Below are 27943 nucleotides of genomic sequence, written 5' to 3' on the forward strand. Positions count from 1 at the left end.
ATTACTCTCCCCTATCAAATCCCCTTCTTTACTCCTATATGTATTTGTTATGGCTTGAAACCCAGCCTTTCCATCTTTAATGTTTTGGTACATTTCTTGTACTTGCTTCTCTTCCCGTAGCTGTTCAATTTCTTCCAATTTTTTCGTTTTTAGTGCTCTTTTCTTATGCCTGCAAACCCTCTTAGCTACACAGCACTTCTCATTATATTCATTTCGATTTTTCTAGTTCTTCTCTGAAATAATTTCATTCATACTATGGTGTGCTTTTCAATTCTTGTCATAAATTCTTCACCAAACCAATCTGCCTTCCTTTGAGCCAGCACGTGTCCCAAAACCTCTCCAGCTGCCTTGAGGATTGCAGTCTTACATTGTTTCCACATTATTTCTATATGTTCATATGATGTGTTGGTGTTGTTCTTAATCCCATCTTCTGTTTTTGTCTGATAAGCTCTCTGTATTTCCTCTAACTCCAGTTTCTTAGTGTCAAAACTCTTCTGTTTGTGGCCTTTTTGTTTACTCAATAGTGAGATCCGTTGCCTGTATTAATTCTCTTTAGATGATGGTCTGAATTGGTCAGCTCCACATTGTCTTCTAACATCCATTATGTCCAATCCGTGCCTCCGATAAATCAATATATGGTCTATTTGATTTCTAGTGGTCTATTTGATTTCCATCTGGTGACATTCATGTTTTTTCATGTATCTTTTTGCGTGGAGAACATGTACTGCTGACAGTCATGTTTTTACTCATAGCAAAATCTGCAACCCTAATTCCATTGTCATTTAATATTTCATCGAGGTTATGTTTTTCTATAGTTGGCAGATAAGCCTCTTCTCTTCCTATTTTTGCATTCAGGTTTCCCATTAAGATCTTGACATCATGTTTGGGAGCCTGATCATACAACTGCTATACCTTGCTATTAAACTCGGCCTTCTGTTGTTCATCTGCCTCCTCTGTGGGTGCGTGTTATAATTGTACGTTGAAAAATTTCCCCTTAATTTTAACATGGAATCCATTCTTTGATTGGTTCGAAGTGCATCACAGCATGTTTCAGCCCTTTAGCGACCACAAAACCGTACCAAAGGTATTCGTCTTCCCACCACTATAGAAGGTAGTGAAATTTTGTGAGTCCATTAAGTCACTTTCCTTCCACCTAATTTCCTGGAGCGCCAATAGTCTTATTGTTATAACTGCGACTGCAACGGACGCGGGGTATTAGTGACTGAAACGCGGCGGGACCCGCGGAGCAGCTCGCGAACAACAACACAAAGGGAGAGGACAGACACGACCAATGGAGGACGTTACGACACAACAAGAACAGACAACAGAGCAATGAACCAAACAAGACAACCACGTCCACTGGAATAGAAACACGAAAGTCAATATGCTGTCTGAAGCGATGTGTCTTGAGACGCATGTGATGTTAGACTGCTGGCTGAGTGCGAGGCAGATGCTTAAGTATGCTATCGGGGGTGCCGCTATTGGCCGCTGGGACCATGTGTTCCACAGTGGTGCCCTCACACTAAAAGCGGGCCAGGAGGCGCGCACCGCCACAGCTTATGGCGCGATGGTGCAGAGACTTCTATGTGGCTTCGACGTCCATTACGACGGGCGTGGATTCAAATTCCGCGGCACACAGTACCAGACTTATACCATAGTTGTTTACATGTGTTAGCAGCTAGCATAGGGCTCGAGCTTGGTATAGGCTCTGCACATTCCATGTTCCTATGTATACATCTTTTATCCTTTTTTTGCTTGCTGGGGTCATTATCAAAATATCCGTCTGGTTTATTCCTTTGTTAGCATTCACAGCATGTGATTTTTACAGGGGAAGATTGTTAATTTTCTGCCCAATCATTTCAGGGGTTGCCCCTTACAGCTCGCCGGGTAGCTGGCCCCATTTTCATGGGAGCATCCTTAGCCTTCGTAGATCCCTGTACTGACTGCAAGGCAGCAGTTGATGGATGGGGGCTGCTCTGCCTTTCTTCCAAGCTATTGCCCCTCATACCTGCTGGTTTTGATCTGCCCCAGGTATTTTATTTCCCTTGAACCATCTGTATCTGGAGAACGTTCCCGTATCTGTCACATGGGGAGGTGCCCGATGGGGGGGTCAGCAACCATGCACAATAATCATCATCATCATCATCATCATCATCATCATCACGATTTCACTCCACATGTACTGTCATGGCTGCTTTGAAAAGAAAGGAGCTTTATCAAATAGGAATGTTACGACAATGCAGAAGCATGGTGTGGGGTGGGTACCAGAACTCCATATGAAGTAAGACATACTCATGGCTGGGATGATAAGTTGACACACTGTAACTGCTGGCAAAAACAACCAGCACTAGGATGGCTTCGAGGTGCCAATGTGACTGTAACCAGCAGTAGCATTACATTCAGATCAGCCAGAATGTACTGAAAAAAGTTTGGTTCTTAGGAAGCCCTTCGGAAGAGTCGGTGGAAAGTAAGGCCATGAAAGAAATCCCTTTGAAAGCTGTGTAAAATCAATATATAAGCAGCCAGTACAGTCAGTACCACTAGTTAGAAGTAGTCAGTACCTGGAAGCAGTTGAAGAATTAGCAGTTAGGAGTAGTACCACTGCTGAGCCTCGAAGTCGCTATAGAGGTGTGCTCTGATAATGGAGCAGTAAGATGCCGAGAAGTCTGTAAACATTTGAGAGAGGACAACTGAGTTTCTTATAAGCATCCTGCAACAGTGAAGCAGCTATACATATCAGTGGGCAGCATTATGGTCAACCATCGGAGGACAGTGTTGGGTTTGGCTGCAGTGAAGCCAGAGGACAACACTAGGACTGCAGACTGCATGCTTGTTATCAGCAAAGATGTTGTGCCACCCCGGAATTGGAGGCTGGCCAGGGCTGCATCATTATGGTGAAGGTGTGAAGTACCAGGGCAGCACTGGGCACAGCCAATGGGAGGGAGATAGTGGCCAGGCAGTACAACAATGGATGATGATCCAGGGAGCTGCAATGTGTGGACTTGAATCTCATCACCAACAGATATCTGGGCGATGGCAACATCAGTAGGAGGATTGACCATGGTTGCTGGGTGCAGAGCAGTGTTGGGCACAGCTGAAGGTAGGAGGTAGATGGGTGTTGGATGAAATGAGGCACAGCATGAATGGGCAGTAGCCTCGTCACTAGCTTGGAACTGGGCAGGCAAGCCTTGAAAGAGGGTCAGGTCAGACATGACTGTAGGAAGGTTGGGCATAGCCAGAGGAGCTCGGAGACAGTGTGACTGATGAGATCTAAAGCTGGCACTGGATTCAGAGAGGCCCTGAACCAGTGCAGGCACTGGAGCCAAGTCCGCCACTACATAAGCCATGACAAGCAACTGACAATACCAGCACCAGTGACAAACTCTCTCTCTTGATATTGTTTCACTGCAGGCAGTGATGTCCAGAAACACAAAGGGAAAAGTGAACAAAAACGCACAGTAACCCATGTCCATATTGTCCACCAAAGTGCAAAAAATGTGCACACAGTGTCATCACTCACATGAAACAGTACCCAATACATACAGGAAAGCGATGTCTCTTGCAGAAAATGATGTTAATAAGAATTGGAAAGCACAATATGTGTGACTTCTAAGCACAGACAGTGAAACCAATTAGCTTCAATGCAGAGGGGAGGCAACCAAGTTGAGCACAAAAACAGATGCAAGGATAGCAGAAAACAGGTTTTTGCCTTGTTGCCACTGTCGCGAGTGATGTTTTGCAGGTTGCATCTAAGAACACATGTATTCACAGCACAAGTCCACAACGAAGTTTGGTGCTGGCTAACAACTGAAAGATCTTCTGTGATCACATAAGGGTAACAGAAACAATGCCCATTGCCATAATAGCAGTCTAGTTGTGGAATCGTATCCCAGGTGCCTGTTGGAGTGACATCTGTAGTGCATTGCAGTGAGGCTTATTAGGCTTGCAGTGTGGTGCAGAATGACGTCACAGCATGTGTCCCACAGATGGGAATTGGTTTCCCAGTAGCAGCACTTCTGTCTTTCTGCTCGGGAGCATGGCTAGTGTCCCCTGGTGATGCCTGTTAACAGTCGATGTGTCAACAGGTTGTTTGTAAGCGGTATCACATCCACAAAACGTGGTGCCCTTGTGATATTTGTAAATAATCTACACAGGAGAAATGCCTGTGTGCCAAGGGTAGACAAACTTGCAGGGCGAAGATAATCTGCTGGATGTGTAACATAGTTGTTTTGCAGCCAATATACCACAGTAAGGTGCACCCATTGATTTTCAAAGCTATACAGCAACTGCAGTTGTTCTTAAATATAATCCTTAAGTGTTTGCACCATTATTCACGTCCTATGAATTAAAACTTCGCATCTCATAATTATTACCTGTGCTAAGCACCGTAGGAAACTGTCTCCTCATGCTCCATGAAAAGTGATTAGTGGTTCTTAGCCAACAATGGAGATATTGTCAACTACATTAGGAACACCTTCACCCAAGCTGATGCTAGGACTTCTACCACAATGCGACAGTGCTTCTGTATAAAAGTCATAAGACTTCTCCATGGATTACGGTCTGCTGCTATACGCACATTTTGTTCCATTAAGTTCCATTAAGTCTTCATTTTGTTCTTTATCTATATCTTGGAATGCAACTCAAGAACTTTTATGTTCCATCTACCATCCAGCCACCTGGCTACTTGCCCCACCTCTCCACTTCTTTTTTGTTGCTGTTGGAATTGGTCTCACACTCTAATCATCTGAAACATTTGTTTGTTTTCCTTTCTTGCAATGCATTTTAGAGTGCTTATGGACAAACACTTAGATTTTAAATGGTTTTCACATTACAAGTGCACATTGTACTGCTGTGAATCAGATATAATAGCACTGGTGGTTTGGAAACTTCCTGTTTTTTTAAACACAGTGGAGTTTAGTTTTCAGAACTTTGTTTACTTAAGATGAGCTGTGCAGGTCTTTTTGCTCCTCTCCCCCCCCCCCCCCCCTCCAGTCCCTCCCCCCCCTCCTCCCTCTCCCGTCCCCCTATCTGTCCATTCATGGTCTTTGACTGCTCTAAAAATTTGGTAAATTTTTTTTTCACTTCATTGTTAATTCACACAACTTTCTCATCAATGTGTTGGTTATACATTATTTTGTCTTAATGTCATTGATTTTAATTTTCAAACTTACTTTCAAACTCGTTCCTCCACTCATTGCTGAAGTTTATGTACACTAGAAGCAAATAGTACAGAGTCATCAGCAAAATAAAGGGGTTGAAGTATGCTCTGTTAACATGTATTCTTTGTTTTCGCAATTCTAAGTGTAGAAGAACTTTCTGTTGGACTGAAGAAAATAATTTTAGTGATACAGAATTCCTTGCTTGACTCGTCTTTCAGTTCTGAATTTCTCGCTGTCCTGGTGAAGTCTAATGGTGGTTGTATTAATGATGTATGTTATATGTTTCAGTACAGAAGGATTCCAGGGCAAGTAATCAAATTTAAGAAACATTCCACCTTACCACCTCGTATTTTGTTCATTTTTGATTTGTAGTTACCTACATATGTTATTGGTAATTCCACAAATTATTAGCTTTCAGTATTAAGTAGTTAATCTACAGGATCACCATCTAGTTGAAACTGTTAAAATTTTGCAATGAAATTTTTGAGACAGTAGTCAATAGTTGAAAATTACAAAGATACAACACTACTGGCTACTACTAAATTAGTAATATAGCGATAACATTACTCCTGTGAAAGGATTGTTATGACCATGACTGTGTGTAATGGAAAGGTATCGGATTAAATTTGTTTTCCTAAAGATTTCTATTGAAAGGAAGCAGTAGCAAGGTTGTGTTGTCAGTTAATTATAAGAAAGATAAGAAGTAATTGCATCTTTATTACTGATTATCATTTGCATTCTCAACGAACATTCACTTCCGTAAATTATTTAACTCAAGTGGAACATGTGATGCGTGGGTCTAGTTTAGTTTGAATATTTGTAGCTAGTTGCTTATTCTTGATTGCTGTTATAGAAACATGAATTCTAAATCTGGCTCAACTATTGGCATGGGGGCCCAGAAACTATTCTGTCGGTAAACACAGAGTCTGAACACTTTAGTCACTATGCAATATTGGAAACATATGCACAAAATGTGAAATTGTAAACACTATTATTTCAATAAGAAAAATTTGTGAACTTAATACTTTAAATCTTCTCTTAGTAATTGTACTTTGATGAAACTTTAACTGTCCATTTATGAAAAGTACATGGAGTATTTCAAAACTTATTACCACTAAATAATTCTGTATGAGGGTAATCCCAAACGCAAGGTCTCCTATTTTTTTATAAGTTCATAGACCTGTTTATTTCTACAATAGTTTACAACAGTTTACAGCTTGAACATACAGCTATTTTTCGACATAATCACCATTTCTGTCGATGCGTTTTTGTAGACGCTGTGGCAGTTTTTGTATGCCCTTGCCATACCAGCTCGCCGCCATGCTGTTCAGAAAGTTATGCACTGACATGATTGTTGCTTGCTGTCAGGTGTAAAGTGGTATGCACAGGTTTTGTCACCCATGACAATTGAGTCCAGAAAGTTGTTCTGTTTGGTTGCAAGGCAGTGAAGAAATGCGCGGGAAGCATCAACTCGTTGCCACATGTGGTCCTCAGTCAGCATGCGTGGCACCCATCTTTTGCACACCTTCCGGTAGTTCAATGTTTCCATTAAAATTCTGTGAGTGGTACTTCGGAAAACCTCAGGAACCAATGTGAAGAGATAATCCAGGGTGATTCGCCGATCTTCATGCATGCTTTGCTCAACCTTCAACACTGTCTCCTCAGAAATTGATGGTCTCCCGCTCCTTTGTTCGTTGTGAATTTTGGTCCGACCAACTGCAAACTGTCTACACCACTTACGAACATCTTTGACATCCATGCATGACTCACCATACACATCCGTCAATTGGCAATGGATTTCAATCGGCACAGTGCCCTTTGCATTCATAAACCGAATAACTGCGCGCAGTTCGCACTTGGCGGTAACATCCAATGGGAGCTCCATTCTCAACAGCTGCAAAACCAAGACTGGGCGCCTCAGCGCGGCGTGCGCGTGTGTACACGCAGTGCGTGAAGTACTCTTCATAACAGTGTGACCAACTGCCACACAAAGAGAGTTCTGTACTTATAAAAAAAATGGGAGACCTTACTTTTGGGATTACCCTCGTACTTTTTACTCCACAATGTTTATGAACTTCTGCTAAGGAAGACAACAGCTTTTTAGCTCAGTAGAGTAGGATACTCGGATTCATCGTTGCACTTAGTGTAGGACCCTGTCTAGGTAAACAACTAAGTATAAAACACAGAGGTTCAAAACAAAGCTTGCAGAACACAAAATTATTATTGAAAAGGAATCCACACAACTGGTCCTTGCAATGTTACAGAACTCAGCTAAAGGTGGTGGCAGTGTCAATCAGTGCTATTAAAGAAAGGCAGCAAAAGTATCCATGGTTCTTCCTGTGTAACAAGCTCTGAAAATTCTCTCCTTAGCGTTGGATTTTCATAGTAGAGAGCTAACCAAAGTATGCCATGAATAGTAAGCCACGTTACTTCCACATCTGAGGCGTTATTATATACTCTTGCAGTTTTTCTTTCCACTGTCAGTTCACGAGATACGCACTCTTTGTCTGCTAGCCACCGACTGACTCATGCAACACAGAAACCTTGCAGTTCGGCTGCCAGATTCATCTTTTCTATTTCCGCCTAGCCATTCCCATTGTGGAGGGACTTCCCTCCAAGTTTTATGTGATTACAAATCTACTTTCTATGTGCATGAGCCAGTATTACAATTAAAGTTTTAACTTTTACATTCTTTTACAGCACATTACTTTTGAAATTACATTCGTAGATTAATTACAATTACATAAGTTATAATAAATAATGAATAATACATTAATATGGATGTTGCATCAAAGAGCATGGTTATACGGAAGTCACATGAAGTAAAAGCAGATGGAGAAGTTAGATCAGACCATTATAGGCAGTATTGACAATAATGTTACAGAGAGAGAGAGAGAGAGAGAGAGTGGCTGGCCAGTACTTCAGGAGATGAAATTTTAGTATGACTGATACACACAAAAAAATTATAAGACAGTCCTAGTTTCAGAACTCTTAGTTGCAAAAGGTTAGAATTGTATTGATAGTTGACAAATGCTTATCCCTGATCATGCCATTCTGTTCATTTCAGTACATTTCTGGCTGGGAAAAAAGGTTCCTTGTGGTCTACAATCAGGTGGAATTTAACCCCATGTTGGTACTCAGGTTTCTGCATCGTGTACCAAGTATCAGTACCATTTGTTCTCTGCGTGGATAAAGTGACTAGGCTTTATCAAATGTCTCTGATGCACATATAGCTCCAAAAATCCACTATTTTTGTGGCATAGTACATGTCCCAGTCCTGTGTTGTGACTTGCAGTCCAACTACAATGGTTTCTCAATATGAAATAGTAATAAATAAAGAGGCAATTCTTGCTTTAATTTCTCACATGCTTCACTGCATGCCAGTTACTGTGCAATCAGAACTTTTTTTGTTTGCATGTGATTAAACGATGTGGCTATTGTTGCTACCTTCTCGATGAATTTTGCCAAGAAGAGATTGAAATTCTTTAACATCATGAGAAATTTACAGATTTTCTATTTCTTGAAGATGGACCTACTTGTGTTTAACATGTGATCCTAATTTTCAACTTGTTTGAAATAGCAACATTTCTGCTGATTGCCCATTTTTCCATAAGCTGTTGAACAGTAAAGTGAGGAGTTCCATGACCTATTTTTGCAGTGATCCTGCAACTATTATCATTTAAATAGTTTACACACTTAGGTCAAGGGATTCATGTTGTGCTGCAACAGTAAGTGTACAGTTCACTGAAATCCTTGCAAATGTGCAAGGTTCTGCTTGGTTTCTTAATTACACCCAATGGGGTGGTCTATTTACTATAAGTGATTTGTCAAGTTGTGGGGCAGTGGGTTAATTTATGGTATTGTCGCCGTACTTACAAGGGCCTGAAAACCGTTTTTGCAGTCAGCCAGAAAGCAATGGAGACCATACTGACCATAATTTCCAGTCTGCAAGTCCACATTATTCTTGTGCTTTCTGAAAGAAAATGTCCCTACTAGCTATTTACTCAGAGGGATCAGGAACTAAGACTATAAATAAAATTTTTGAGTTTTAACTGATTAATATATTCATTAAAAGTTAGCACGTGCGTGCGCGCGCGCGCGCCCGCCCTCCCACACACACACACACACACACACACACACACACACACACACACACACACCCTAATAGTAATAATATAGCTAGACAACACATTAACAAAGCAAATTCTAATGTACTCACAGAAACTAAAAATGACAACAGTCTGGATCAAACAAGTTCAAACTGATCTCAAAAATGCCAACATCACATCTGCACACATCACAGATCAAAAAATCTTCAGACAGAAGATCCACTGTTGGGAAGTTGCATCAGAAAAAAAAACCAAAAGATCTACGGGAAAATGGATGGAAGAATGTTGAGCTAAACATAGTGAGAGAATGAAACAATTCTGGAAGGACAAGGAAAAATAGCAACTACAGATCATTGTTTGCTTTTTGTGATCCTCTATGGGTCTAAACATTTTAAATAAGTAATATAGTACAGAGGCGATGTCCACAGTAAGTTTCAAGTAAAATGGTCTGTCGCCCTGAAGTCTAATCATCAAAGTTAATTGCTTGCTACAAAACTGGAAAATAATCTCACCATTTGCCCATGTGGTTTTGTCAGCATTACGGGCAGCACACAAAAAGTTACTTCCATGAAGTCTATGTGATCCAGTCCCTGCGAGTTCACTTCCTACTTTTACTGAAAACACATTTGTAGGTGCCTACCTCTGACATCATCTCAGGCAGAGTGTATTCAGGCATTTGACTGATGCAGGCAGATTGATAGCTCAGTACAAAATGTCTCATTCTCTGCCTCTCTGGCCGTATTTATACATGGGCGCAGCAGATCCCAGAACGAAACATCTGCTGTCAATTGCTCTAAGCACAGTCAACACCATCTAAATAGCCGCTTTCTTGGACACACATTATTTAATAACTCTGTTGTGTAACAATTTACAATCTTTATAATTTTAATATAAATGAGGTTAAGTTGGCTGTAGTCACTGAAAAAGTTTCAGCTCTACTACCAATAAACTTTTGCCGGCTGGTATTTTTAGAATGGAACAGACAGTAGAACATGATTTCTGAACTACCTCTTTAAGATTCCTTGTATTGATAGTTATCTACACTAAAGTCTTGAAACTTGGTACAGATGTATACTTTTTTAAATGTAATTGAGTGCTGTAATTAAAACGTTCTATCATAAATACAAATGATACTTAATCTATTATGAGTAAGGACAATTCCATTCCAAATTTAGTTTTTAGTAAAGTACTTGAAAACTAATACAGGTAGCTTAAGGAAGTCACATAGCTAACGTTTGTATATCAAACTGATGCTACATATGAATTTTCATCTCTGAGTCTAATAAGTAGCGCCTTCAGTTTTTCGGAAAAATGCCGATTTTGACCTAAACGTTGGACTGATTAAGTTGAGACTTGTAACTTTTGATTGTGGCATACATTTGAACAATCTGAACAATTTTTGGCTTTTTAGCTTTATTATTTAGTGCTACTTATTTTTTCTTGAAGTAACGTATTTAGCAAAATTCCATCTGAGATTTAATAATTTTAATGTTAATAAACTGAAACACTTGCTGATAAAGTTTGGAAAAGCTACTGTATTTCTTAATTTCATTCTTAGATGATGGCACAATACTTTGTATGCTACGCACAGGTGCATTATGACGACATGACGCTAGTAGTGAACTGGAGTAAGTCCCGACAAACTCGCTTGCCTCTGTATCCCTCATGATACAGCGCTTGTTTCACCACAAAGTTAGTCCACTTGCTTTGGAATGGTCTAATTCTGGTGTAATGAATTCCTTTAATTCTTCCGACCATACTTCACATTGTGCACAATATGCTTTGCCATAAGAAAATTTGCACATCATGTGCAAAAAACACTTTTTAAACATGATTTGAATATGAGACCTGCTGAGATGAAGCCTGCAAGTTTTTCTTTTGTCGCAAATATTGATTATCCATGAGCTGTACCAAGCGAGATGGTGCAGTGGTTAGCACACTGGACTCGCATTTGGGAGGATGACGGTTCAAACCCGCATCTGGCCATCCTGATTTAGGTTTTCTGTGATTTCCCTAAATCAGTTCAGGCAAATGCTGAGATGGTTCCTTTGAAAGGGGACAGAAAGCTTCCTTCCCCAATCCGATAGGACCAATGACTTCGCTGTTGGATCCCCTCCCCCCAAATCAACCAACCAACCAATGAGCTGTACATTTTACCTTTTATTTTATAAGTAGCTTCATAAGTCTGAGTACTTGCTGGTACTTCATTCAGTGTTAGGTTTGGAAGCTTTATTTCTTCTCTTTTTGCTGCTTCATCAGTGGCGTGTTGAGTGATCATATATGTGATCATTGAGTCAGCATGTGGTGTCCCACACATGGTGACATGCATTCAGATGTGCTTTTCTGCTATGGTGATGTAAATTAGCTGCCTAATGATTGTAAGGTGATTGTCTTTCCTAGTCTGCAGACAGGAATAGGCATAGGTAGTACATGGACATTTTCCTCAAAGTACTGAGACAGTTTTCGCCTTCAGCCTAGAATAGTCTAACAGCACAAGCCATTCCTCACATTGATGTGGCAGAAACTGTACTACAAACATTGCAGCACTTAAAATCGCACCTGAATTTTGTGACACATGGCATCTTATAAGGTCACAGCACAATTTGCATGTTCATGCACAGAGAAACTAATTTGTCCTCTAGTTATTTTGAGGAAACTGTTTGCTTAAAAAATTGATAGTTTCTTTTGTAAAGACAAACTGCACACAAAACTGACAGGACTCACTCCAATTTATTAGGCAGTTTGGGATTAGTTACAGAACACTTCTGGAGCAGTACAAGCTATCTTAGAATAAACTATCCAATCCAAGTATCAGAGTTCCACCAATGACAGAGTCCTCAACGTTAACACCATACACCAAAATAATTGCCGACTGGTGTGCATTTCACTGACTGCTTCACAACTGACTTCGACCTGCCCTGGGCTGACTTACATGTGGGATCTGAAAACGGCTTTTATGATTCCAAGTGCCTTTTGGGTAGTGGCCCCACTGCAGTCAACAGCAATGTTACACCAGCTAACCAGTGTCCATTGTGACATCAGGTGGTGCCACTACATTTGCCTCTCCCCCTCCCCAGTGCCCCAGTAGCAGGGAGGCATGATGTAAGATACATTAGCTGCCATGGCTGCTCAGGCATTTGACCTCCATCTTCAAATTTGAAATCCGTAGTGCGAGCCAGATGGGGAAGAACTCCCTCCCTAGCATCTTTGGTGTGGATTCCTCTCCCCCCTCTCCCCCCTCTCATCCCTCTCCCCCCCTCTTTCGCCTCCGTGTTAGGTCACAACTTGATAGGCAGTCCATGTGGTGGGGCTGTTATGTACCCATCTGGCCGAGCCCCCTAATACCACAGGGATCACACTGCTGGTACCTGTGCTGTGAATGCCCTGTGCAAGCCTAGGAGTGATTGCCCATTTTTTCAAGGCATCGGAACTGCTGGCAACGGCCATCCTGAAGGCAGTCATTGCTGTGGCTGGGTGGCGCCCACAAGGCGGAGTGTTCAGATGGGTGGTACCAGGCCAGACATTTGGCACATGAAATGTGTTAAACTCTCTGGCTGCTCTACTGCAACCACATCTCTTCGATTACGTAGTTCTGTCTCAGTTCCTGTTTGTGCCTTTCCAAGCTTACATTTCTTGAATACACCCTGGGAGGAGGGCCAGATGTGCCAGTGTGGGGCAAGAACCTTTCTACGGTTCCTAGTCTGTACCAGGACCGAGGGGACCAACAGGAAGACTTTTGCCACCACCAAACCCCTTTTCTTTGTGGAACATACTGAGGACAAGTTCAATGAAGTTGAATCATTAAGCAAGATGGGCTCTGGCTTTATCCTTATAAAGACAACTTCTGCCAGTCAGCCAGCCTCCCTCTGTGTCTGTGACCATTTAGGAGACAACCCCGTGGCTATTGCTCTTCACAAGTCACTCAGTATGGCACAGGATGTAATTTTCCATAGAGATCTCCTCCTTGAGTTCGATGAACTTATGGCTAATCTGGAGCAGCGTAGCGTTCATTTCATCTGGCATGTCCAGAAAGACTCTAAGGACTGTCGTGTAGACACTAGTGCTTTCGTAATGGCATTTGAAGGGGGTACCTGGACCAAGAAGGTCAAGGTAATGGTGGCGATGTGAAACAGTACTTTCAGCCTCCCATACATTGCTTCCATTGCCTCAAGTTCAGCCACATGTCCTCGCGATGTGATGCCACTCACATCTGTGTTATGTGGCCACTCTCTTCATATGGGGAGCCCTTGTACCCCACAACCTAACTATGTAAACTGCTATGGTCTCCATTGTCCCCACTCACCGGAGTGTCAAGTGTACATGAAGGAAGAAAGAATTCAGGAAATAAAGACCCTTGACTGTCTCAGCTACTTTGAAGCCTGGAAGAAATTTGACAGACTTCACCCTGTAAATCTCTCCTCTACCTATGCCTCAGTAAGCCTTCCCCTCGTCACCTGTCCCTCTTACCACCATCCTGCCCCCTTCTGTTTCCTCACCCTTGGTGGCTCCCGTCCCTTCCCCTCCTGGAACGACTCCTCCTCCTCCTCACCCTCATCCTGGGCCAGTGAAAACATCCTCTTCTCTGGCTCTTGCTAGGGATGGGGCTCCATCTCATAAAACCCCTCCCTGGCATTCTCAGGACGGGAAGCTTGCACCCTCAGGCCGGAGAAGAGACCCGCACTCCAAGGACTGCAAGGCCACTCACTCTCTGTTTGATCTTGACATCACTGCCACCTATTCCCGTACTGATAATGCTCCCTCCGTCCCTCCGAGGGAGAAGAAGAAGCAGCACAAGTCAAAGGATGAGGCTTCCCTGGCTACTCGGAGGGCTTCGCCCCTCCATCTCATCTCGAATCAGACCCAGTTTTTATGGATGTCACCCCATCCTCATTGGCAAAGACCATTGACCAAGTGACTTGACCTCCTCTCGGCTTCTTTATGCCTCACCTGGACTATCACCACATGATAATCCAGTGGAATTGTGATGGATATTATCGCCACCTCCTGGAAATGCCTTGTTTCCTCCTACTCTTCGTTCTGTCTTGCTCTTCAAGAAACTCACTTTCGTGATGACCACTCTCTAAAGTTTTGTGTCATTGGGCATTCTGTTGGAACTGTGATGGCCCCAGGATAGCTTCTGGAGGGATCTGTACTTTGGTTCGCACTGATGTCATTAGTGACTGGATCCCCCTTCATACCAGCCTGGAAGCAATAGCAGTTAGAGTGCAGATGACTGCGGCAATCACTGTTTGCAATGTCTACCTCCCTGCAGGTAGGCCACTTCCATATGTTGAACTGTCTACCTTAACATAACAACTCCCACACTCATATCTCTTTCTTGGGGATGTCAATGCACACCACCCCTGTGGGGAAGTGCCACTTCATTTGGTAGGCATCTTCTATGTGACCAGCTTACTACAGCCTTTGATTTGCATCTCCTCAGTGACAATTTCTGTAGCCAATTCAGTGCTGCTCATGGAACCTTGACTGCTCTCGATCTCTTAATCTCCTCCCGTGCTCTCTTGACTTGTCTACATTGGTCACTCTGTGACCTTTGTGACAATGACCACTTTCCAGTGATTCTGTCCTTCCCCTGCCGCCACCAGGCAGACTGGCCTCCATGTTGGGTATTCCGCAGGGTCAGTTGGCCTTTATATACATCTGCTGTGCATTTTGACACCTCTCTCTCGAACTGCAGTGATGTGGTCGTGCATGGTATTTCTGCCACTATTCTTCATGTTGCTGGCACTGCTGTCCACCTATCCACAGGTCCCCGTCGTCGTCGACCAGTACCACGGTGGGCAAGGTCGTAGCAGTCGCTGTCCAGGACTGCCGACGGGCACTGCAATAATTTAAACGACACCCTCCACTGACCAACCTCCTTGCTTTTAAGTGTCTCCATGCTAAGGCTTGTTACCTTATTAAGCAGAGTAAAAAGGAATGCTGGGAATGCTATGTTTCCTCCCTGGGGACGTCTGGCTCTTCGTCGCAGGTTTGGTCCTAGCTCGGTAGCCCTCTGGGCCACCAGTCACAGTCAACTGTCCATGGGCTTATCCTCCAAGGTGCTCTGTCTACTGATCCATTGGTCGTTGCAGAACAATTTGCAACACACTTTGCGACAGCATCGACAACCTCTTTGTATCCTGTCACCCTTCTCTGGCAGAAACACAGAGTTGAACAGACCCCCCTCCACCCCTTCTGTTTCAATCCTCACCAAGCTGAGTGCTATAACGAACCCTTCAGTGAATGGGAATTCTTGCAGGCCCTTACCTCTTCACACGTCATGGCCCCAGGCCCAGATTCCATCCACAGCCAGATGATGCAACACTTGGACATTGCGCAGAGCTAATATATACTCAGGGTCTTCAACCACATTTGGCTCAGGAGTGCCTTCCCCTCACAGTGACGAGACAGTATAGTTGTCCCTGTCCTTAAGCCTGGGAAGAACCCAAAGTCTTTCGACAGCTACTGCCCAATTAGCCTGACGAACATACTTTATAAACTGCTTGAGAGGATGGTTATCTTCTGATTGTGTTGGGTACTTGAATCTCAAGGCCTTTTTTCCCTGTATCAGTGTGACCGCTGAGAAGAACGATCTCCAATTGACCATTTACTCAGATTCAAAACTGCAATCTGACTGGCGTTTACTAACTGTCTGCACTTTGTCACGGTTTTCTTCAACCTACATAAGGCATACAACATGGCTTGGCGCTATTGTATTTTAGTTACCCTCCATGATTGGGGCTTTCAAGGCCCCCTTCAGATTATTATTCGTGATGTTTTATCCTACCGGCTCTTCCGGGTTCCAGTTGACACTTCACTCAGCATCAGATCCAGGAGAATGGTATCCCCCAGGGTTCTGTATTAAATGTCACACTCTTCCACAGTGGGCTTGCAACCTTTGTTTGTCATCAGGTTACCACGGCATTGTATGTCGATGATTTTTGCATCTGTTGCAGCTCCCACACAGTAGCGTCTGCTGAGTGCCAGCTCTGAGGCACATCCAATGGACCTCTGTGTGGGCTGTCTCCCATGACTTCCAATTTTCTCCCTCCAAAATGCGGGTTATGCATTTTTGTCGTCGGTTCTTAGTATACTCTGACCCAGAACTTTATTTAGGCAACCAGCTTTTTCTGCTCTGAAAATACTTGATCCTGTTCACCATTGTGGGTTGCGTCTGGGTTTTAATGCCTTTACACTAGTCCTATTGACAGTCTCTTCACAGAAGCGGGGTTTCCTCCCTCTACAAATATAATGAAGCTAACTCCTGGTTTCTTATGCAAACGCGGTTCGCTGATTCCCTGGCCATCCCATGTACCCTGTTCTCTTTGCAAGTGAGGAGTGAGGAACATCTCCCTCCTGATCACTGCCCTCGGGTGGGATTGCCTGTTGGAATGCGTCTCACCTCCCTCTGTCGGGATCTCCTCCATCTCCATCCACTGAAATGTGCGCCGTGTATTCCCCCCCCCCCCCCCCCCCCCTTTGGATGGTGCCTAGGCCACAGATTAGGACTGACCTATTCCATTGTCCTAAGGTCTCTTCGCCCCTATGGTCTTCTGGCGTCTTGTACATTCCATCCGTGCAGAGTTCCAGGGTGCTACCATCTTCTACTCTGATGGTTCTAAGACAATAGATAAAGCGGGATATGCTTTCACGTCTCCTACTGGCTTAGAACACCATTTATTACTGGAATCATGTAGTGTGTTCACAGCAGAGCTGCTAGCCATTACCAAGGCCATCAGTTTTGTTACTCAGGCCTTCCTCCACACTTTTTAATATGTACTGACTCATTGAGCAGTCTGCTGCTCCCGTCTTCCTTTGGTCTCTGCTTTCCATGACCTCCTCTCCTTTCTTGGCCATGCTGCCTGCTCAGTTGTCTTTCTCTGAGTCCCAAGTCATGTGGGTATCCCAGGGAATTAACGGGCTGACTGTTTGGCTAGATAAGCTGATACTTCTGCTCCATTCCCTTTCCTGACTCCAGCTGCAGATATGCAGATCTTTGTCAAATCTCTCCTTGTCCAAAACTGGAATGACATCTGGTGCACTACTGCTCTCAGTAATAAACTCCACACAATCAAGGAGACTGCTGCCCTTTGGTGCTCTTCCTTCCGCTCCTCTTGGAAGGAGTCCACTGCTTTATGCCGTCTATGCGTTGGTCATACCAGACTCACCCAGTGTGTCCTGTGTAACGAACCCCACCACAATATGGTTGTGGAGCCAGACTGATGATATCCCACTGTTTTGGAAACACCATCAAAACCAGATGAGCTTTTATTTTTGGGAGAATGTATAATTTTCTTAATTTCATTGGTGATACTTTCATTTGACTGAACTTTATGAGAGATACTCTTTTGACATACTACTGTGATTTTTCTCTTGAACTGTTTGTCCCTATACTTCCTACTAATTTCAAGGACTACTTATTAAATGTATTTGATGCATGTGACTTGTCATTTATAGCCCCACCGTTCAATTCAATAGTGATCTTATCCTGCTCCGTGGTTGGTTATCCTCTCATCCCTTTTACAATATCCCATATAGTCTTAAGTCTGCTGTCAGAATTACAAATGTCTGACATAATGGGTGTGTTCCTTCATTTTTTAGCAACTTTTCATAGTAATTTTTAGTAGATTTGTAGTGTGCAGCAACTGCAGAATACCTACGCGTTCTTGCCAACAGATCTATTCCTCATCCATGACTTTGTACATGGCTGTTTAATGTCCTTTCTGATTAGCTTATGGGGAAAGCTATTTTCAGATAATGTTATGAATGAATTATGAAATAGATTAAATTTTGTATTAGCATTTGGTTCATTACAGATTTAAACCCTATTCATCACTTGTAAACTATTCTTAAAAACCTTTGTCTGGAGGCATTAATTATTCTAATTTTGACTGTAGAGTATCCATCACTGTGTCACTGTTCTTTCTTTCTTTTGCTTGTGCCGTTTTTCCCGCGGATACGCAGGGTCAGCATGGTTAATCGGATGTGGCAATGTTAGCTGAAGGGATGGCCGGATGCCCTTCCTTCCGCCACCCTGTACCCCCCAGGAAGGAATTAGTGTACCCCAACTGTCTGCGACTAGTGTAATCCATGGAATTGTGCGAATGTTCAGATGTCTGTGAGCCGTGTAACTGAGGTGGGGCATGGGGACCAGCCTGGTATTCGCCTAGGGGGATGTGCAAAACCGCCTAAAAACCACATCCAGGCTGGCTTGCACACTGGCCCTCGTCGTTAATCCGCCAGGCGGATTCGATCCGGGGCCAGCACGCCTACCCGAGTCCAGCAAGCAGTGCGTTAGCGCGCTTGGCTAACCTGGCGGGTTATTACTGTGTCACTGATATTTATAATAATTGATTGTGCATCATGAGAAGAGTGTTTTTTACTGGGTAAACAGTTATTTTCTTGCTTTGAGCTCCACTAAAGAAAACATTATCAATTACAAAATTGTTAAGGCTTTTGTGGCCACTTGTTGACAAACTGCCTATTGGCGGCTTCTGTCTCGCGTTCTTTGGCCGACGTTCATCTAAAGATTTTCCCGACGTTTCGCCAGCACGAGTGGCTGGCATTGTAAAGGTTCACCCTCCATTGCTGGTGGTGACCCGGAGCCGAGCTCGTGGCTGCAGACTATATGTACATGGCGCACCAACGTCCGAGGGCTTCTCCACGGTCATTTCCGGTGCGGTTCTCCTCTTGCTACCTGCGACGGTCGTTCGCTGCAGTACGGGAAGCCAGGATCCGTTTACCTTAAGGCTTTCCTCTTTCTTGTTGAAACTGTTCACGTGTTTTTGTATTTCTACAGCTTCTCTGAACAAGCGTGTGTGATAGTGCTTCTCTACAGCCAGAACTACCGTGTTGGCGAATTTTATTACGTGGTTGGTCTCACTCAGTGCGTGCTCTGCCACGGCCAATTTCTCCACCTGCCCCAACCTGCAATGTCGCTTATGCTCTTTGATCCAGGTGTTAATTGATTGTCCAGTCATTCCGACAAACTTTTCCGCATGTGCATGGTATATGGTATATTCCCGACATTGCAAGTGGGTCTCTTTTCTCCTTCGGCGATATAAGACACTCTTTGATCTTCCTTGTCGGTTTGAAAATTGTCTTTACGCCATGTTTGCGCAATATACGGCCTATTCTGTCCGTCACTCTGGGAATGTATGGCAGAAAGGCCGTACCCGACATTTCTTTCTCTGGTTCCTTACTTCGCCGAGTGTTTGGCCCTGTTATACTTCTAATATAATTTGTGGAGTACCCATTGCTCCTCAGAACAGTTTCCAGGTGTTGCATTTCTCGTTTGAGGTGTTGCGGCTCACATATTCGTCCTGCTCTCATTACGAGCATACTAATCATGCCTCTTTTCTGGCTCGGGTGGTGGTTTGACAGTTTGTGCAGGTATCGGTCCGGGTGGGTCAGTTTTCGATACACGCTGTGTCCCAGGTTTTCGCCGTCCCTTGTGACCAGCTCATCTAGAAATGGCAGTTTCTTGTCCTTTTCTACTTCCATGGTAAATGTTATATTGGCATGGAGGCTGTTCAAGTGTCTTAGGAAGTCACCGAGCTGTTCTTCACCATGGCTCCACACCACGAAAGTATCATCGACGTACCTGTACCACACCTTAGGTTTGCAAGTCGCCAAGTCCAGTGCCTGTGCTTCGAATTGTTCCATGAAGAAGTTGGCCACCACTGGACTAAGAGGACTACCCATGGCGACGCCTTCCAGCTGTTCATAGAAATCGCCATTCCACGTGAAATAGCTCATGGTGAGACGTGCATGGCAGAGGTTTTACTGTCTTGCAGGAAAATGGAACAGATGTAGGCAGTATCTATCGTACCCCTCGTCAGATAAGCCTCTACGTCCTTACATTTGTCCTCTAGCCATCCCTGCTTAGCCATTTTGCACTTCCTATCGATCTCATTTTTGAGATGTTTGTATTCCTTTTTGCCTGCTTCACTTACTGTATTTTTGTATTTTCTCCTTTCATCAATTAAATTCAGTAACTCTTCTGTTACCCAAGGATTTCTAGTAGCCCTTGTCTTTTTACCTACTTGATCCTCTGCTGCCTTCGCTATTTCATTCCTCAAAGCTACCCATTCTTCTTCTACTGTATTTCTTTCCCCCATTCGTGACAATTGTTCCCTTATGCTCTCCCTGAAACTCTGTACAACCTCTGGTTTAGTCAGTTTATCCAGGACCCATCTCCTCAAATAGATTGTGGTCAGAGTCCACATCTGCCCCTGGAAATGTCTTACAATTTAAAACCTGGTTCCTAAATCTCTGTCTTACCATTATATAATCTATCTGATATCTTCTAGTATCTCCAGGATTCTTCCATGTACACAGCCTTCTCTCATGATTCTTGAACCAAGTGTTATCTATGATTAAGTTATTCTCTGTGCAAAATTCTACCAGGCAGCTTCCTCTTTCATTTCTTACCCCCAATCCATATTCACCTACAATCTTTCCTTCTATCCCTTTTCCTACTCTCGAGTTCCAGTCACCCATGACTATTAAATATTCATCTCCCTTCACTACTTGAATAATTTCTTTTATCTCGTCATACATTTTATAAATTTCATCATCATCTGCAGAGCTAGTTGGCATATAAACTTGTACTACTGTAGTAGGTGTGAGCTTCGTGTCTATCTTGGCCACAATAATGCTTTCACTATGCTGTGTGTAGTAGCTTACCCGCACTCCTATTTCTTTAATTCATTATTAAACCTACTCCTGCATTACCCCTATTTGATTTTGTATTTATAACCCTGCATTCACCTGACCAAAAGTCTTGTTCCTCCTGCCACAGAACTTCACTAATTCCCACTATATCTAACTTTAACCTATCCATTTCCCTTTTTAAATTTTCTAACCTACCTGTCTGATTAAGGGATCTGACATTCCACACTCCAATCCGTAGAACATCAGTTTTCTTTTTCCTAATAACGACGTTCTCTTGAGTAGTCCCCGCCTGCAGATCCAAATGGGGGACTATTTTTACCTCCGGAATATTTTACCCCTAAGGGATGCCATAATCATTTAATCATACAGTAGAGCTGCATGCCCTCGCGAAAAATTGCGGCTGTAGTTTCCCCTTGCTTTCAGCTGTTCGCAGTACCAGCACAGCAAGGCCGTTTTGGTTATTGTTACAAGGCCAGATCAGTCAATCATACAGACTTTTGCCCCAGCAACTACTGAAAAGGCTGCTGCCCCTCTTCAGAAACCACATGTTTGTCTGGCCTCTCAACAGATACCCCTCCGTTGTGGTTGCACCTATGGTACGGCTATTTTTATCGTTGAGGCACGCAAGCCTCCCCACCAACAGCAAGGTCCATGGTTCATGGGGGGTTGACTAAGGATAATAGGTGTCAATGCGTGTCAGTGAGTTTGTCCAGAACTGCTTTGAGAACATCCTTTATAGCTAAGAGCATATGGCACTCTTTGAAGAAGTGTGGGGCAGCCGTTGTCTTAAGAGTGAAATCAGTGATATTCCCTAATCTGGGACAGAAGATTTGAGCATGTCTATCAGAGAGTGTGTTCAAACAATCGATAGTGCAGGTTGGAATATCAACATTTTTGAGAAGGATAGATTGCTTCTTGCCATAAAGATGATACACTGAATTGCAGACAGACTCAACAAAATGACTTTTTACACTGAGCTTTTGGCCAAAGCAATCTTTAGAGAAGGAAAGAGAACACACACACACACACACACACACACACACACACACACACACACATTCACGCAAGCAGGCTCATGGCCCCTCTGATCAGACTGCGACTTCTATATTGAACGAATGCAGCAGTCTGGAGTCGTGGAGGGTATGGATGGGAAAGAGAAGAGTGTTGTCTGACAATGTGCAGAGACTAGAAGACGATGGGACTAAGCTTTCAGATGCAGCATTGGGAGGCTGTGGGAGAAGAGGAGGGGATCAGAAAAGGAGGAAAGCAGAGAGGGGAAAAGACAGGTGAGTGCGTTGGTAGAGAGCAGTGCACAATGAGGGTGAGAGGATATGAGTTGGGAGGTGATAGGACAGAGGCACAGAAACTGTTGTGTGGAGGATGTGGGCACATTGGGTTATCATCGTTTTTCCTCCTTCCACCTCTACTCTATCCTTCCCCCTTCCCTACCCCCTCCAGATTGCTGCTTTTGTTCAAGACAACAGTTGCAGGCTGTTCAGAGTGGACAGAGATAAAGGTCATGTATGCGTGAACTGTGCCTGTTTATGTGAATTTGTGTGTGTTTCCTTTTCTGAAGAGGGTTTGGCTGAAGCTCTGTGTGTAAAAGTGTAGAAGTCTTTTCATTGTGCCTGTCTGCAACTCAGTGTGCCATCTTTACGGTGAGCAGCAATCTATCCTTTTTATGATTGTAGAGATACTCTTCAGAGTGGCACGAGGCCCTTTGTGTTGAATTACGTGTACTGTTTCATGATCCATAAACTCAAGAGGGTGGTAAGTATATCACAAACACATTGCCTGGTTTAGGGTCAACTACCATAAAAATTAAATGAACAATTGAATCAGTTGTAAGTGAGAAAAACATCAAACTTTTTCCTAGTGTGGACGTCTGATGACACCAATAAGCTGAAAGATTTGTCTCAGCTGCCTGCAAGGTGGCGACCCTAAACTCTAAGTGGATTGAGGATATCAAACGAAACACATTTCAGCTGTCAAATTTCCAATCTTATTTTGCCAAATAAAATGAGGTTCGAAATTTGATGGGTGAAAGGTGTTCAATTTGATATCCTCTATCCAACAGCCGAGTCCTGCAGCCCTCTCTTAAAAGATGGACATACAGTAACTCTAAATGGATTGTTTCAGGAGAGACATAGAAGTGATAGTGTCCAGGAGTAACCACAATGAGTGTGTGCTTATGAAGAGATCTAAAAAGATTTTCTGGGCTGAATTCCAGAATGAGAATTTTGCACTTCCATAGATTTATCAGGCAAATGGTTCACTTCTGCAGGCTGGGGTGTATTTGCAGCATAACAGCAAAAATATTCCACTTGCAAGTGCCTGTGGTATATGGTTCGCCGATGGGGTGTGTGTTAGGTGTGTGGTGAAAGAAGCAATGTTTATAACCAGACACTGCCACGGCCAATTGCTGCTCGTATATTTGTTTTTGCGGGTTGTTTGGAGGGCGTGAGACTTCCCACAATTCTGGTGCTGGAGAGCTGACTGTTACATCATTTTCTTCCATGATAAACAAAATTTGGGCCGCATGGACATTTTCATAGGCTTCAGCTATTGGCACTGCTTACATCAGAGAAGGGTCCGGTTCCATCAGTGTGTGGTTCCTCACTTCCCAGTCAGAGGTAAGGCGCACAATAACATCCCTTGGGAGTGTCTGTGTAATTTTGTCTGCACAAACATTTAAAATGGCAAATTTTATATAATTCTTATAGATCAGGAGCTCAATGTGCATAAGATTGAGGCCTTTTCTCCAGTACTAGAATTCTAACCTGGCAGCACTAACATCTTTCTTCATTGATTGCAATAACAAATATATTATAGACAACTGAAGTTCCACCACATTCTGCATTAAATGATATGGTTTGGGATTTCCTGACAAGAACTTGGTTTTTTGTCTTGATATGGGTCATTTCTGTAATACTAAATAAATTAAGCTGTCATTTCGTTGTTCATTAAAAATATTGTAAAGTCTAAATAGCATGAACTTAACGTATATTGGCAGTCTCATACAGAAGCAAAACTGGCAAATATCCGAAAATGCATCACTGGCGAAGTACAATATGAGTGCCACACTCTTCCAAGAATTGCTTCTGCAGGCTGGATTGAAACCAATCATGGACCAGATCTGGCCCGCTGGCCACTGGTTACCAGCCTGTGGTTTAGCATGTCCTACATCACTTTGTAATTAAATGAATTTCCAAAAGTAATTTGTGAAGCCAAATTCATATCTATCCAATCAGTTGAATTTATAAATTTTAAGATTGTTTACGAAGTTAATGGATTTTTACACTTAGATATTTGTTAACACCAGTATGTTATGACTATTACCATGATTAATCTGTAAAGGATCCACATTTACATTAAGTTAATATTGTAAAGATAGTTCCACAATAATATCCATAATTATTGTTAGATCTTCTAATAATTATTGGTATTATTTGACAACAGTGATGTTTTATGGTAGTACTCAGCATTAAAATCACCTTGGCAGCACAGATTTATTAGGTTGAATTAGTTACAAGAAATTTTTATGGTTTTTTTTTAGATATGAAATGTTTCTAGAGAAGCTGGAATTAACATATACATTTTCAGTAACATTAATTTCAGTTTTTTTAACTTGTTGAGTTTGTCTTTCCCACCTAACCAAGACTATTTTAGTAGAGAGGATGATATGGACTAAATCAAATACAGATATAAAACAGAATCTTAATCATATCTGTTAGTAGATAAAACATAAGTCAGATCAAAGTATCAGCCAAATGGAACCCTCTCATCAAACCACTCATTGAACATGTGGTGTACAGAAATATACATACTTAAAGCACCCTACTCAGTTGGGTTCTATCACTGAAGAATCAGTTAGGTCTGTCCACTGTAGGATTAACCAAATAGAGAAAGAAGCAGTGTTTACATACTGTGGCAGAGAACAATAGATTTGTGTGAATATGTAGTAGTCATAGTGGATGGAAGGAAAACAGAACATTAGAGTTTAATGTTCTGTTGATGCTGATAGTGTTAGAGATGTTTGATTGGGTAAGGCAGAGAAGGAAATTGGTCATGATGTAGTTAAAATAGTATTTTACCCCACAAGCACTCTGTCGTTATCCTTCAGTCTGACTGTATCATCATAGTTGCATTACTTAATAGCTTCCTACTACTAGTTGAGTCAGCATACCTTGATGATAGTTGTCAGTACTATTTTTTCTTGGATTAAAGGTATTGGAATCTGTGACAATGTTGTAATGAAGCTACTTGACGTATTTTGCTTTTGTTGTTACAAGTTACTAATGTGCTGTTTGTAAGAACTTTTTTGACTGGAGTATTTTTCCATTTTTCAGCCATGTGTGCCAATTGTCTACCATCGACGTGAACAAAACTCCATTAAACAATATGGGACAAATATTCTTGTTGAGTGGAGACCTGATTCTAGCATGCTGGTTGTTGCTGTAAGTACAAATCTCTAAGAAATGAACTCAGTCTGGATGGAAGAACTTAAGAATCCTTAACAACTTTGTCCAGTTTTAATGTGCACACTTAACCACCAGCATAGAAAATCTGATCCAACATTGATGGTGAAAAAGTTTTCACATCAATATGAGATTAATAGAGGCTCAGAAATATTGAAACCAATTTTACATATACATGAAAGCATGTGTATGGCTTAATACTGAAAAAATTATTACTTATAATTGTTACTACACACAGGTCCCCAATGGAAGAGGAAGCATTTCCATGAAAAATTTGGACACTTTATTGTGTTGTTGGTCAGTCAAAATAAATGAACTGTTTATTTTTCTCAAATTTGGGTTAAATTTCAAAACAGAATATGTCTTATTATGATTCGAGCCAAATACAATTCAGTATTAATCATAAAATTCTCACCTTAGCTGCTCATGATTTAAGCGGAGTAAAACTCTTGTTGGCAAACAGTAGCTGATCGAAGGTAAAATGAGTGTAAGGGAGAATCATTCCTTGAGTTTGGAAGTACAGTTTTGCTGGCTGACCTGCCTAAGTACCCTAAGAAGTTTTATGTGAAGTCAGTAAGAGGATAAAATCATCTGTTCAGTCATTCAACTATTGTACTGGCACGAAAGTGTAAGATGAAAGAAAGAAAGAACGAAAGAAGACTGAAGTACTGAATTCAGTCATCCAAAATTGTTTCACTGCGGATGATCCATTATATAATTTCTTCTTTTATTTATCACATGAATGCCATCTGTTGTGGAATTACCAGAACATGTTTTATGTTTGTGTGTTATGATAGTTCCGGAGAATGGAAATTTTGTATAAAAATCTCTATGGATTCTGCAGAGATCTTGTGATATTTGGCTCTGTTAGTGCAAACCAGACAGATAGGAAGAAAACTGTGTTACTTGGGAGGCATCAAAGTGGAGGACTGTTTCACACCCAACTTCCTTGAAGTTACCTTAGGTAGCTCACACACTTACTGGTGGTACTGCCGTAATACTAAACATAAGATGTCAGCCCGAAACATCATCACATGGAAACCTGTTGGCAGTAATTAGGATATCCAATTCCAGGTGGACCATAATTCTGCCATGGCACTTTAATGTTTCTAGACTGGTATATATGCCTGCCCAGTGTAGTATAAATCTGCTCGGACAAAAGAAGTGGGCGTAGCTCATAATGAATCTCCAAGGCTACTTATGGGATGTCTGAAACCAACCACTGTTGACAAATTGTACTGCTTGGTAGGTATTGCTCCTCTTGACTTATCCAGGAAGTAGGCAGTCAGAGATTTGTTAGAAGAATCTGAACTAAATGCAATTCAACCATGAAAAAAGTGTCTTACAAAACACTCTTGGACCAGGACCAGTTCTTAGGTGTTGCTCATTAGTCTGGGACCCATACCAGCTTGAAGTAATGAGGTGGGTGGGGGGGGGGTCATAGGGAAAGAGGCAGAGGGGGAGGGAGGGAGGGAGAGAAGAGAGGGGGGGCAGGAGAAGGAGAAAGAGATAGAGAGAGAGAGAGAGAGAGAGAGAGAGAGAGAGAGAGAGAGAGAGAGAGAGAGAGAGAGAGACGGGTGGGGGGGGGGGGGGGGGAGGTGCATCACTGAGGGGTTGCTGTTGAAATTTTGAGGGCATACTTTCCAAGAAGAGTTGGGCAGCATATTACTTTTCCGTACATATGTCTCAAGAGTGACCGCAATGAGAAGATCGGTGGAATTACAGGATTTCTGGCAGTTGTTCTTCCTATGTGCCATTCACAACCTGAAATAAAAGGGGAGGGGTAATTAATCATTGTATCACAAAGACCCTTCACTTCACATAATAAGTTTACATGTAGCTCGTAAATGTAGATGTAGATGATCTGGGTATGCTGACAGCGTGTTCATAGAAACAGCTGAAGTTAAATAAGCAATTACTCATCCTATTGTAAACGGACAGTCATATGGTGCCTGATGGTTAGCTGTGTTAACATCTCTTAGGTGCATACACATTTCAGAAACAATTAAAAGATGACAGGAACCTTAATAATTATTTAACAATGGCATCTCTGTATATGGTCTCCCAATCTGCGAATATACTGAACAAGCCATTGTACAAGTGTGGCAGATTGGACATCATGACAATAAGGAACAGATTGCTACTCAACATAAAGAAACATTGAGTCACAGAAAGACACAATGAATGAGTTAATTATTCCATATTCCCTGAATAATTTGCATAATAAATTGGAATGATGTGGAATGAGTCATTTTGCATATACATCTCAACTTAAATTTTAAATATGGCTACATGCTGAGCACATGTAATGTTTTTAATTTTTTTTTAGTATCTTCAAATGTGAGTTAGTAATTCCTATCCACCATCTTTTACACATGACAATAATAGAAATTCTTCTACAGAACATGAAACATTGGCAAGGAGAAACTTATTTAGTTTGTTTTGAAATTTTACTTTGCTATCTGTCAGACGTATCACTGGCTAAGTTATCAAAAAATTTTGTTGCAACTTTGTACAC

At 42.3% G+C, this 27943-nt stretch overlaps 1 protein-coding gene across 1 annotated transcript in view; it reads left to right on the forward strand.

Moving 5' to 3' along the window:
- Positions 1-27943, forward strand: part of LOC126483654 (guanine nucleotide exchange factor subunit Rich) — a 291359-nt gene that overhangs the window by 9818 nt on the left and 253598 nt on the right. The window contains exon 2 of the mRNA XM_050106716.1: positions 25297-25404. Within this exon, the coding sequence (XP_049962673.1) occupies positions 25297-25404 (108 nt within the window). The remainder of the gene's footprint in view (positions 1-25296; positions 25405-27943) is intronic.

This window comes from Schistocerca serialis, chromosome 6, assembly GCF_023864345.2.
Source record: "Schistocerca serialis cubense isolate TAMUIC-IGC-003099 chromosome 6, iqSchSeri2.2, whole genome shotgun sequence".
Taxonomy (NCBI): domain Eukaryota; kingdom Metazoa; phylum Arthropoda; class Insecta; order Orthoptera; family Acrididae; genus Schistocerca; species Schistocerca serialis.